This window comes from Aotus nancymaae, unplaced genomic scaffold, assembly GCF_030222135.1.
Source record: "Aotus nancymaae isolate 86718 unplaced genomic scaffold, 86718_ANA_hifiasm-v0.15.2.pri h1tg000010l, whole genome shotgun sequence".
NCBI classification, from domain to species: Eukaryota; Metazoa; Chordata; class Mammalia; order Primates; family Aotidae; genus Aotus; species Aotus nancymaae.
The window spans coordinates 65192789-65206235 of NW_026988421.1; the positions used below are offsets into that span (position 1 = coordinate 65192789).

At 43.7% G+C, this 13447-nt stretch overlaps 2 protein-coding genes across 20 annotated transcripts in view; both read right to left on the bottom strand.

Moving 5' to 3' along the window:
• The window catches only part of PPP3CB (protein phosphatase 3 catalytic subunit beta), a 58256-nt gene extending 51063 nt beyond the window's left edge, over positions 1-7193 (bottom strand). For 3 of the 5 annotated variants that reach the window (XM_064374295.1, XM_064374296.1, XM_064374294.1), the window contains exon 1: positions 6974-7193. In XM_064374295.1, the coding sequence (XP_064230365.1) occupies positions 6974-7058 (85 nt within the window). In that variant the 5' untranslated portion in view covers positions 7059-7193. Of the gene's footprint in view, positions 1-6401; positions 6417-6973 lie in introns of those variants that run through there. The other 2 variants (XM_064374299.1, XM_064374298.1) reach the window with 1 other exon arrangement.
• A 1528-nt stretch (positions 7194-8721) lies between these two features.
• Positions 8722-13447, bottom strand: part of USP54 (ubiquitin specific peptidase 54) — a 133241-nt gene continuing 128515 nt past the window's right edge. For 14 of the 15 annotated variants that reach the window (XM_064374301.1, XM_064374304.1, XM_064374305.1 and 11 more), the window contains 2 exons: positions 11690-11873; positions 8722-10054 (listed from right to left, as the gene is read on the bottom strand). In XM_064374301.1, coding sequence (XP_064230371.1) covers positions 9495-10054; positions 11690-11873 — 744 coding nt within the window. In that variant the 3' untranslated portion in view covers positions 8722-9494. The remainder of the gene's footprint in view (positions 10055-11689; positions 11874-13447) is intronic. The other variant, XM_064374314.1, reaches the window with a different exon arrangement.

Below are 13447 nucleotides of genomic sequence, written 5' to 3' on the forward strand. Positions count from 1 at the left end.
CTCAGGTGATCTGACCTCCTCGGCCTCCCAAAGTGCTGAGATTACAGGCTTGAGCCACCATGCCCGGCATGAGAAGGTTACGTGGTAAAGCTAGGATTCAAAACCTGGCAGTCTGACTCCAGAGCTTGCGTTTTTAATCATCCAGGTACTATATACTGCTATACTGCTTAATAGCTTAAGTTTTAGCTCCTCAACTTATAGTACAAAAGATCCTTTCTAACTTTATTCCTGGCACTCCTTGCCAAGCACTTTACATACTTTTGCCATATATTTCATGCTTTTTTCAAACTCCATGCCTTTCTGCTTCTGTTTTCCCTACTCTAGCCCCATTTTCTGTCTGTAGAAATTCTATTCATCCTTTAAGGACTACCTAGAAACATTATCCTCTCAGTAATGCTTTTCCTCAAAGATAGCCAATCCCTTCTTTATAGCACCAGTAGCACTTTGTACCTAATTCATTATATTATTTATTTATTCTAGTGTCTTCTCCTCTAGAATGCCGGCACTCCAAGAGAAACTATCTTACTTAATATCCTATTCACTTCTATATCATCAGTGCCTAGCACAATGCCTAGTACAAAGCTAGTACTCAATAACTGTTGCACAAATAAATGGTCTTAATCCTCTACTTTAATCCTAACAATCCTTCAAGGCCCCTTTGTTTCTATACAAGTCCTTCCTAGACCATTCCAGTCCAGAGTCATTACTACCTCCTCTGAACTCAGACAACTTGCTGGCTCTTGCCAACTTACCTTGGCAATTATTAATTACATCTGTCCTTATGATATATAGTGTTAACTTTTCATGAATATTTACTTATTCATGAACCAAGACTGTATTTTATATTTTACATTTTTGTTGCTCTCCTACAGTTTTGTGGTATAATAGGCATTTAATAAATATTTGCTGGTCGGGTGGAGTGGCTCACGTCTGTAATCCCAGCACTTTCAGAGACTGAGGCAGGTGGATCATTTGAGGTCAGGAGTTTGAGACCAGCCTGACCAATATGGTAAAACCCCGTCTCTACTAAAAACACAAAAAATTAGCCGGGCGTGGTGGCGGGCGCCTGTAGTCCCAGCTACTTGGGAGGCTGAGACAGGAGAATTGCTTGAACCTGGAAGGCGGAGGTTGCAGTGAGCTGAGATCATGCCACTGCACTCCAGCCTGGGTGACAGAGCGAGAGTCCGTCTCAGTAAACAAACAAATAAATAAATATTTGCTATTTAATGACTGTGATGTTCCAAAATAAATTTTACATGCCATATACAGATGCCCAATTAGTTTCTGCTTATTTCATCTGTGTATAAAAAATGTTTATGGTGAAATGAAGTCATATGATTGGCACACTTTATTTAATAAATCAAGCTTCTTTTTGCCAAACTTTTCCTTACAACTCTTGCCAATTCATTCAATAACTCTCGAACCTGAAGCTTTTGCCTCACTACTGAGCAGCTGTATTTCCAACTTGGCATTTTCCTTTAAAGATAACTTGTTACCATAGTGTTCCCTCTCCCGCTCCCTCTTCCCCTATCCCATCACACACTCGCTCTTTTTTTCTCTCTCTCTGTTCCTTTGTTTTCACTAGGACACATGGTACTGAAGATTTATTTTATTTTTATTTTTTTGAGATGGAATGCTGCTCTGTCACCCAGGCTGGGGTGCAGTGGCACAATTTCAGCTCACTGCAGCCTCCACTTCCCAGGTTCAAGTGATTCTCCTGCTTCAGCCTCCTGAGTAGCTGAGATTACAGGCACATGCCACCACGCCCAGCTAATTTTTATATTTTTAGTAGAGATGGGGTTTCACCATGTTGGCCAGGCTGGTCTCTAACTCCTGACCTCAAGTGATTCTCCCATCTTGGCCTCCCAAAGTGCTGGGATTACAAGCATGAACCACTGCATCTGGCCTAAAGATTTATTTTAGTATGGTTAACAGTAATGGGAGTGGAAAGTAAAAGAAAAATAATTTCCAGGAGTTATCTTTTTACATAGATAAGTCCACAAAGTAGACTTTGTAAACAAAAATTAACATTCAAGCTGCTTTAAAATATAATGAAATAGACCGAGCAAGAACCACTGAAGTAGCTATGTCACACCAAGTCTACATGGGTTATCTGAAAATCTGTAATGAAAGTAAGTAATCTGACCAGGTGCGGTGGCTCATGCCTGTAATCCCAGCACTCTGGGAGGCTGAGGCAGGTGGATCACCTGAGGTCAGGAGTTTCAGACCAGCCGGACCAAAATGGAGAAATCCCGTCCCTACTAAAAATAGAAAATTAGCAGGGCATGGTGGTGTATGCCTATAATCCCAGCTATTAGGGAGGATGAGGCAGGAGAATCACTTCAGCCTGGGAGGCAGAAGTTGTGGTGAGTCAAGATCGCACCATTGCACTCCAGCCTGGGCAAGAAGGGTGAAACTCCGACTCAAAAATAAATAAGTAATCCTCCTAAAAAAAAAAAAGGTACTGGAAAATACTTTTGCCAAATGACTTCAGATTTATAAGCAGGGCAACTGGCAAGAGAATCGAAATGAATCCTAAAGTTGCCAATCAGAAATACTTCAGCTTAAAAAAAAAAAAAGTAAAACACATAAACTTCAGCATTTTGGTTCAATCTGAAAGTCTGATAATTTTAGGTTAATATAACCCAGGAAATAAAACAATGTTAAGAAAATGAGTCACACTGTAGGTGCTAAAATGAACATATACTCAATATTGACAACGCTCTCTAAGTAAAAAGGTGAATTTTTCTATTAATACTAACAGGCTTGATAATCTCAAGAGACAATCCAGCTTTACAAATCCAGAACCTGGTATACAAAGCAAAAAGTACATTTTTTTAAGTATCTGGGGAAAAAAGGAGGTATCTGGTCAAGTAAACTTTGTGGGGAAGAGGAAAAACAATATATATAAATTCACGGTTTTGTGCTTTAATTACGTATACCTATGCTGATGTGGTAGAAAGACACACAAGCAAATACGATTAAATGTTTTTCCTAATTTGTTTTCTTTTCCCTATTTCCAATATAGCTAAAGAATGCTTAACAGAATATAATTAAAAGGGTATATACCATCTCACTTAATCAGCTGAGTTACATCAACTTTCTTTTCTTTTTTTTTTTGAGACGGAATCTTGCTTTGTCACCCAGGCTGGAGTGCAGTGGTGCGATCTCAGCTCACTACCACCTCTGCCTCCCAGGTTCAAGCGATTCTCCTGCGTCAGTCTCATGAGTAGCTAGAATTACAGGCATGTGCCACCACGCCTGGCTAATTTTTGCATTTTTAGTAGAGACGAGGTGTCATCATGTTGGTCAGGCTGGTCTCGAACTCCTGAAATTGTGATCCACCCACCTCGGCCTCCCAAAGTGCTGGGATTACAGGTGTGAGCCACCACACCAGGCCACATCAACTTTCAAATAGAGGAAGAATTTTACCTGAGCCAGCAGCTGGAACAGGCTCAGAACTGAATTTAATCAACCAAAAAACCTAACCACCCATAATCAATTACATGGAATTACCACTAATAATTTTAGTGACAAGCTCTTCACATTTACACATGAATCACCTATAGTATTGTGAGCTCTCAAACTTCACAAAAAGTGAATTTCAGGAATCTGATCTTAAACATGGAAAGACCTATACACACTTAAAAATCTACATGACCATAAAATGTAGGACTTATGACTAGAAGCACAGAGCATAAAATTTAGACACTTGAGGGGTAGGAGACTAGGAGAGGGATAGCATTAGGAGAAATACCTAATATAGATGACGGGGTGATGGATGCAGTCAACCACCATGGCACATGTATACCCATGTAACAAACCTGCATGTTCTGCACATGTACCCCAGAACTTAAAGTACAATTAAAAAAAAAATTTAGACATAACAAGTTCCAGGGAGACAGGCCAGGAACAGTGGCTCACGCCTGTAATCTCAGCACTTTTGGAGGCCGAGGCAGTCCGACCACCTGAGGTCAGGAGTTCGAGACCAGCCTGGCTAACATGGTGATACCCCATTTCTACTGAAAATGCAAAAAATCAGCTGGGTGTGGTGGCGCGTGCCTGTAATCGCAGCTACTCGGGAGGCTGAGGCAGTAGACTTGCTTGAACCCAGAAGACGGAGGTTGCAACGAGCCCAGATCATGCCACTGCACTCCAGCCTGGGCAACAAGAGCAAAATTCCATCTCAAAAAAAAAAAAAAAAAAGAGTTGTTCCAGGGAGAAAAAGACTACTTGCATTCAATGCTAACATATGGTCTCCATAATATCACTACTATGAAAATGTATGGATACAAAACTACCAGCACATTCTGGACTTAAAAGAAATTTAGGTAATCCCAGCACTTTGGGAGGCCGAGGCGGGTGGATCACGAGGTCAAGAGATCGAGACCATCCTGGTCAACATTGTGAAACCCCGTCTCTACTAATACAAAAAAAATTAGCTGGGCATGGTGGCGCGTGCCTGTAATCCCAGCTACTCAGGAGGCTGAGGCAGGAGAATTGCCTGAACCCAGGAGGTGGAGGTTGCGGTGAGCCGAGACGGCGCCATTGCACTCCAGCCTGGGTAACAAGAGCGAAACTCCGTCTCAAAAAAAAAAAAAAAAAAAAAAGAAATTTAGATTTCAATAAGTTAAACTTAAGTTGAACTCACACAGTCATCTTTTATCTTCAGGCAACTAGTATTCTCTAATATTGGGTATCACATTATAGTATAATTGCTGAATAAAAGGTAAGGAAGAATCCTGAAGATGAAATTTAAAAGTGGATTTCTGGATCTGTATGAAAGGTGAATTTCCCAGTAAATGCAGGACACTCCATAAGCAATGGATCTATATAGCTATTCCAACTGGTTAACAAATTCCATAAAGAAAGTGGTCTCTATGAAGAGGGCACAATGAAGCACAAGAGATATGATAACCCTGAGCTTTATTTAACTATAATTTTCTATATTAACAAGCTCCTTTCCTATTTATCTAATTCAAATGGCTTTTATTCCACACCAATAATCTGCAAATATGACTGCCTTGGACTCAAAACTCACCCCTAAGGAAACTGCCTTATGTTTGGAATCTTATTTTTACTACATTAAAGCAGTACAGAAAAAACATTACCATATATATGACGAGGAATAAGAAGATTCACAAGCATAAGGATAGCATAAACTCATTGTTCAGGAATGTGATTGGTTATGCCATCTAACAGTCTGGTGAAAAGTGCCCAGGGAAATGAACACACAACATAGAACTATAGTCAGAAAATGAAGAGGTAGCCAATGTCCCCGTTCCCACCCCCATAAACCTCCAGGATTTCTTGATAGAATGAATGCCTGCATTACTATTTTTTAAATTTTATTTTTAAGATTTCTCTGTATAAAAGTTCCATAAACTATTTATGCAGTTCATTCCGATGCCTGGCTCAAATGGATATACTACTAACTTTAAAAACAATCCACTTAAGCCTAGGTGCTAAGCAGTGTTTTGGGGTTTTTTTTTTTTTTTTTTTGGAGACAGGGTCTGGCTCTGTCGCCCAGTGGCACAATGTCGCCTCACTGCAACGTCCGCCTCTCAGGCTCAAGAGATTCTCGTGCCTCAGCCTCCCGCGCAGCTGCGACTACAGGGGAGTGCCATCATGCCCAGCTAATTTTTATTTTTTGTATTTTTGGTAGAGACAAGGTTTCGCCATGTTGCCCAAGCTGGTCTCCAACTCCTGAGCTCAAACGATTGCCTGCCTCGGCCTCTCAAAGTGCTGGGATTACAGGTGTGAGCCACCATGCCGGGCCAAATTAGCATTATTCTTTTAAGAACCAAAGAAGGCTCCGGCTTAAGATTTTTTATTTAAAAAAAAAAGTTTTCTTGTTTTTAAATATTTTAATGGAAACATGAGTCAGATTTCAAAAAGTAGGCTAACAGTGTTTAAATACTGTGCCAGAGTATTTGAGAAGCTGAATGAAAATAAAAGTACCTCTCTTTTAAAAATAAATACAATACAAATAAGGAAAAGTTTATTCTACGATTTCAAATATCAATCAAGCTACATCCTAAAGAGAATCATTTCAATTGTTTTTCACCTCCACAGCAAATGTTTGAGGTTGGTAGGCTCTCTCAGGGAGCTTGGAATCCTAAGCAACTCTCAACTAGCCCTTAATTTCTCTATTTTAAATTAATCTGCTGTTGTGGGTAAACATCCATTAATTCTGCTCTGGCTGAGAAACATTTAACTTTTTCATCTAGGTTGAGTGTGTGGGTTTGTGTTTGTAGGGGAGGGGTAACCCCTTTTGACCAAAGGATTGATAAGTAAATACTTCATATCCACAAGGATTTTTTTTTTTTTCGTTTATGCTGCTTTTTCTCCCTTTCTGCACTATAAAGGCTGGCCTCCCAATTCCTACCCCGACCCTTTACCGTGGTCCAATCCCACAAGATTCCCCGAATTTCTGCGCCGGGTGGCACCTGACGGCCAAAAGTGAATCCCTGCGGCTGGCGCTAGCTACGCGCGGATAGGGCGGACTTCTGTCACCGGGGAGCAGGCGTGGGCCAAAGCCGAGGTGATTTCTGACTGCTCACTGGCGAGCCTCGCGCGGCTGAAGGTCTCCGAGCCCCTCTGTTCGCCCCGGCAAGCCAGAAGTGCAGCTGTCGCGGGGCAGGAAGCTAATCGCGGCCCCTGCGCCGCTCTGACAGGCCGAGTGGGGAGAAAAAGGGGCTCATGAGCTGCAGCTAGCAGCCTCACCCCTTGGACTAGGAAGCCACGGGAGCAAAACCTCCGCCCCGGCCTGAAAGCAAGCGGGAGACCGCGGAGCCACTGCCACCGACTCAGCCCTGCCCAGCAGGGGCCCGCCCAGGGGCCACTCCCCAAGGGAGGCAGCCAGTCACTCGCCCGCCCTTCCGGGCCCACTCCCGAGGGGACGGTCTCCCGCCCGCCCTCACACACAGCTAGCTCCTCAGGCCAGGCCCCCAGGGCTTCGTCCACCTCTCACCTTTGACGACGCGGTCAGCCCCAGGAGGGGGCGGCGGGGGCGGGGGCGGGGGCGGTGCAGCCCTGGCCGGCTCCGGGGCGGCCATGCTGGGCCCGGGGCTCGGCTAGGCTCTGGGCCGGGCGGGGTTGGGGGCGGGGGCGGCGGCTACCAGAGCCAAGCGGCGGCGCCGCCGGGGAACATGGCGGACCCTCTTTCCCTACAGAGGGGCTAAGACCGGCATGCACTGCGCGTGCGGGGGTGGGGGCGGGGTAAGCTCTAGGGACTCGGGCAAAATTACTGAGGCTAGGAGATAAACCGGACGAGGCCAAGGGATCAGGTTAAAATTCTTTGCATGCAGAAACAAGAATGAGGAGATGGGGCAAATCTGTAGCAAGGTGTGAAGAACGACTGCGAGGAAACACACTCGCTCTCATGGCAATCCCAGTAAACTGAGAAAACGTGATTAAACCTCAGGATCTCCTACTAATAGAGAAACAAATGTATAACGATTTAGCTACCAGATAAGAGTATTAAAGGGTTGGCAGGGCACCAGAGAATAGAGGAAGCATTGTAGGTTCTAGAGCGGAGAAGGGATCATCCAAAATGGAGTTTGAAAGAGAATTCTGGCCTTTGTTTAGAGTCTGGAATTGTCAAGAGTCTGAAAGCACAGAATAAGAATGCAGCTGGAGCAGTTAAGGCTCCACAGTTTTGTCAAAACAGGTAAGGGGAAGAAAGGGAATGACACCAAGAGATGTGCAAAGAATTTAAAGAATTCACCTGAAAAGGAAACAGCCTCCTCCTGGAAGGCAGAGTGGTAAATAGGGAATTGGAAATTAAATCCTTATTTCTGTGCATGCACAGAATCTGGGCCCAGGTGATTTATGGAATCTTTATAGAGAAAAAGGTGACTGACATTCATGGGAAAGGGGGTAAAGGGACAAGAACTGACTGTTCATCAAAAATTATTAGATTAAGTGTGTCCATGACACCAGGAGATATATTGAATCATGGACAGAGACCAGCATATCCACTAAGCTCTATGTATCTTGATGGTGCAGGATCCAAGTGGGATGGAAAAAGAAATTCCCGCCCATCCTCCTGCTTAATAATACATGTGCTCGAAATCTGTTCATAATGGATGGTGATAAGTAAATAATAGTCCAAAGGTCTCAAAGAGTACCTTTCTACCTCTTCTTTGTGTCCATTTCAATCCTGAGACCCAAGGTAAAAGAGGAAGGGAAAGGCCAACAATGGGTATTTTCCAAAAAGGGGGCCCACAAGCTATTTTTTAGAGGGAAGAGTCTCTTGGGAGTGAGGCATGGGTGAAAATGGATTTTTCTGGCATGGAAGGGCCATAACACCACAGGGGAAAGGAAAAGAGGGCCCCATGGAAGGAGAGCAAGGAAAGGACAGGAGGCACACCACAAACTTAGAGGGAAGGCACCTAGAATACATGGATCAGGAGTAACTTTGTAAGAGCTTGAATCCCCAGAAAATCTCCCTAAGGAGGGGAGGAAGGAAGGAAGTGTATAATGTACTGAGTACTGAATGCTGTGTCAGGAAAAGGATGGGAAACATCCTAGCAGCAATAGTAACAAGGAAAGGCACCCTATTTTAGGGCCCATTGATTCCCACCTTGATTGTATATCCTTCAACTCCTCTCTGGCTCCTCACTTCCACTCAGTCAAAAGCCACCTCATATATTTGTCCAGACCTCCCCACCCCAATACAAAAAAGCAAAAGCATACAAAGGGAAGAATGACAAGGAATTAAATAGAACTATCTTATAGATTTATTAATGAAAAATACTTTACAAAAACAGTATGTTTGGCCTAAAATAGTTCAGCTGACTCTGAGGGTTTACAACAGCGACTGAGCAAGTGGCAGTAATGGCTGTGCTGCTGATGACAGAAGGCTGTGTTAGTGTGCCTGACTCCCATCTGTTCAAAAGGGTGAATGTTATGTTGGCAGCTCCGTGTTCTAGGCCTAGGTTTGGAGGGCACACTTAATGCTGATGGGCCATAATACCTGGGCAGGGGGGATGCCCTGATGATGCAATCAGAACTATGACCACAGGGCTACATGTCCCTTCCAGGATGAGAGATAGGGAAGACAAAGGGTCAGGTAATAGGGATAAGTGGATAAAACAAAGAGTAGAAGTTGGGAATATAGTATGGAACAGAAGACAAGGACTCAGGTGGAGGTGGGGACATAAAGCATCCAGGAATAAAATGTGACCTTAAGATCCTAAGGAATGGCTAATATCCAGAGTAATACCATGGATTCATCTTTAAAGTGGCTCAGATAAAATGCTTAAACAGCAGCTGCTTCCTTTTGCTAGGGGGGAATGGAAGTTGGAATTTCAAATATCCCCTCTCAAAGAATCCAGTCTTTTTAGAGGTTCCTGACATCCCTAAGAGAACCCACCAATTCTATGTTGAGATGAGAATAGCACAACCATGGCAGTGATGCAGGGTATCAGCACTGCCACAGTACAGTTTTACAGAGAAAGGTGTAGCTCCAGGAAAGGAAAGGGTGACCTTTACCATCGGCTGTGCTGCAGGACTCTAGCCCTGAGCTGCTCTCTTCCAGGGGCATCTGGTAGAACAAACAGAAACCCCTCTCCCACTGTCCTCCTGTGTCCAGACTGGGAGGCATAACTGCTTTGCCTCCAGTCAACATCTGGGGGCATATCTACTCTTCGAGGACCAGGGGTTCGGGACCCTGGAACAGGATCTGAATTCCAAGCTGACCTTAGGGGTACATGGGGACTGCTGGATGGTGGGTACACAGGATGAACAATGGGAGAGTGGGAGGGTGAATAGAAAAGATCCCCCCAGGACTGAGCGTGAGGAACCTGAAGGCCCTTGCTTCTTTCTGGTAGTGTGGCAGTGTAGGTTAGCGGAGGATTGCACCCTGGAGTAGTCAGGAATCTGGTCCCAATATGCTGATTGGTCTCTGACCAGGGTGCCCAGGAGGTGTCTGTTCTGGAACGATGCGGGAGGCTCTGGTAGTTCAAAGTCCTTCCTGTGTACTTGACCCCTTGGGAAGTTTCACCCCTGTCACACATAGCCAGAAACTGCTGGACACTCCTCGAAGTTCCTGGGGAAAGAAAAGAAACCCAAAGACTCAGCATCTTCAGAAAACCACTCTCCTTCCCAGAGAGCCATGCCTAGCTGTTCAGCCCAATTCCTCACTCCTCCAAGAACATACACACAGGGGAAAAAAGAACCTAACTGTGCTTTGATTCTATTTTTTTTAATTCTTAATATTCATCAAAATCAAATCTCATACCTCCAACCTGGGCAAATGAAACAGTCTCATGGACGTTGCCATACCTCTACCTCCCTCCACTATAATCTCTCATCCAGTACATACACACATAGAAAAGAAGGGCCATATACTCCCTTTGTGATGACTATACTTCTAGAGCCACCATACCAAAACCTCACTCAGCTTTTCTTTTTTTAAAAAATAGAGATGGGATCTCACTATGTTGCCCAAGTGGTCTGGAACTCCTGGGCTCAATCAGTCCTCCCACCTTGGCCTCCCAATGTGCTGAGATTACAGGTGTGAGACTCTGTGCCTTTTTTTCCCCAACCTTTCTTAAAACGTTATCTTGAACAAAAACAAAAACAACAAAAAATGTTATCTTGGTGCGCCTGTAATCCTAGCACTCTGGGAGGCTGAGGCGGGTGGATCACGAGGTCAAGAGATCGAGACCATGCTGACCAACATGGTGAAACCCCATCTCTACTAAAAATACAAAAATTAGCAGGGTGTGGTAGCACATGCCTGTGGTCCCAGCTACTTGGGAGGCTGAGGCGGAAGAATCGCTTTAACCTAGGAGGCAGAGGTTGCAGTGAGCCTAGATTGCGCCACTGCACTCCAGCCTGGTGACAGAGCAAGACTCTGTCTCAAAAAAAAAAAAAATGTTATCTTCAGTTAAGCTGCCTTTGATCTCTGAGATCTAATGTGGAATGCCTTTTCTTATACATTTACTCAACTTGGGCACTATTGATATCTTGGGCTGATAATTCTGTGTTGGGATTGGGGAGAGACTGCTCTGTGCATTGTGTGATCTTTAGCAGCATCCCTGGCCTCTACCCTCTAGATACCGGTAGTACCTCCCCGTTCTCCATTGAGAACCACTGTCTCAAGCTTGTACATCCAGCCCGTGAGGGAAAAAAAAGACAGCATCTAGCTGTGGAGGGTCAAAGAAAGCCAGAATGATGCTGCCCACCTTCTCCACAATTGTCTGGGTCTGTACACACAGTGTGAGTAATTCATGTAAAGGGTCTTTCCAGTTCTCCCACTCATTCCCTGTCCTCCTAGACCATCCCTCAGCTGAGACCTCTGTCAGAGGATAGAAAGAGAGAAAACTAGCTGATAAAGATTACCATTTCTGTTCTGGGAGTATCTCAAAGACTGGGTATTAACTCCCCTTTGTCAGTTAAAAGGGGAATTAACTGTTCTATCATGACTGAAGCAGTTCATTCTCATAAGTAGACAGACTCCAGGGGTGGTGGTCTAGACTCTTGATCTAAGAACCATGGTGCCCAACAAATAATTTAGTATTTATCTAGATCAAAGCACGACTTTGAAGCAGTAATTCATATCCTCATACCCCTCCACCTTGGGATATAACCCCTCCCCGTAGGTATACTGATTTGACCCTTAGAGGCCCTTGTAAAGGTACCAAATTCTGGCACATAATATTAGATTTTGGGGAGTTACCTGGGAGTCTATGGGGCTCCCCTGCCACGCTGGGCATCAGGACATCTGGGGACAGGAACTGTGGTTGGGGGGGGTAGAGTTGGGGACCGAGGAGAAACACAGAAGGGTCATGGATGACAGGGAGGGAAGAGGAGCTGGAACAACGGTGCCCGGTTTCCAAAGGCTTCCTGACGTTTGATGAATCCTTATAATGAGACAAGACAAAAAAACATAGAGATGAGGATTAACACAAAGCAGGATGTAGTTGGGTAAACACAGTGAGGCAAGCAAAGGGAAATGGAGGGAACCAGAGCACAAACATACCTTGTTCTGGAGAGGGACCCAATTTACTCAGTCACTTTCCCTTGTCAGCCCTTTAAGAAACTGCAAACTTCAGATCCTCATCCCTTACCCAGTCTTCCTCATATCCCTCACCTTCCCAACCCTAACATTCAGGTCTTTAGCAAACACCTTAATGCTAACAGTAGAATGAGAGAGATTGAGATAGAAATTTAAAAATAAAAATGAAATGAGAGAAATTCAGAAGCCTGAGAGAATGGGAAAAAAAAATCCTATACTTATTCTAAGCATTGAGAATAAAACTATGTATGTTCAAATGTAGAATCAAGAATTCTACCCCATCTTCTCTCTTGTCACTGCTACACATTCCACAGCTTCCTCTTTTGCCTGTCAAGTTTGTATTTATGGATGCTTATGTCCTGCTCTACTCCCTATTAGTTATCTACTTTTATGGTAAATACCCAGAAATATCCCCTTTTAACATCTGAAACACTAATATATCCAAAACTGAACCAAAATCCTTCCAAACTCCTCCTCCTGGCACCTCATTTTCCTAAATCACCCATATTCAAACATTGGCAATGACCTTGATTTCCCACTTCCTATCCACAATTCCACTAGTTGCCAAGGGCTGTCATTTCTACCTATAGGTTTTATATTTAAACTCACGTGGACTACTGCAACAGCCTTCAATCTGCTCTTCCTATCTCCAATCCACTCCTCCTTACCATGGCCTACAAGGTCCTATGTGATATGGCCCTGCTGCTCCTCACTTTATTTCCTATCATTCCTGTAGCTTTTATATTCTAACTTTAATGTTTCTCAAACACACCAAACTCATTGCTACCTCAGAGCCTTTATACTTACTGTTTCTGTTACCAAGAATATTCTTCTGATGGCTCACACCTTCACATCACTGAGATCTCTGATCAAATGTTATTTCCTTAGAGCTGATTTCCTTCACTACCCTACTATCAGGAATAGCCCTCAAAAAAACCACTATTACCTCTTTACTCCTTATTCTCTTGCCTTATTTTATTCTTCTTTATCATACTTATCATTGTCTGGCATTAAATCATTTATTTGTTTATTATCTTTCTCCCAATTTCTTTTTACTTCTGTATCCCCAGCACTTTGAACAGTACCTAGAACAATGTGGGCACTTAGTAAATAACACATTAAATAAAATAATCTATATGACAATATGTCTAATTTCCTTTATGAGACTGCAAGCTATTCAAGGGCAGAATTTGTGTTGTTTCATCAGTGTATGCTCACAGCACCTACCACAAGATGGCACAAGATAGGCATTTATCATACCACATAAGGACCAGGTGCCAGTTCTCTCAGCATGTGACATAGTTAATTATTCCTTTCTTCTTTAAACATTCTCCCATTGGTGCCTGTGGTACCGCACATCCCTGGTTTCCCTTCCATCTCTCTAGTCTTTTTTTCCCAGTCTCCTTTTAGGGTTCTTCA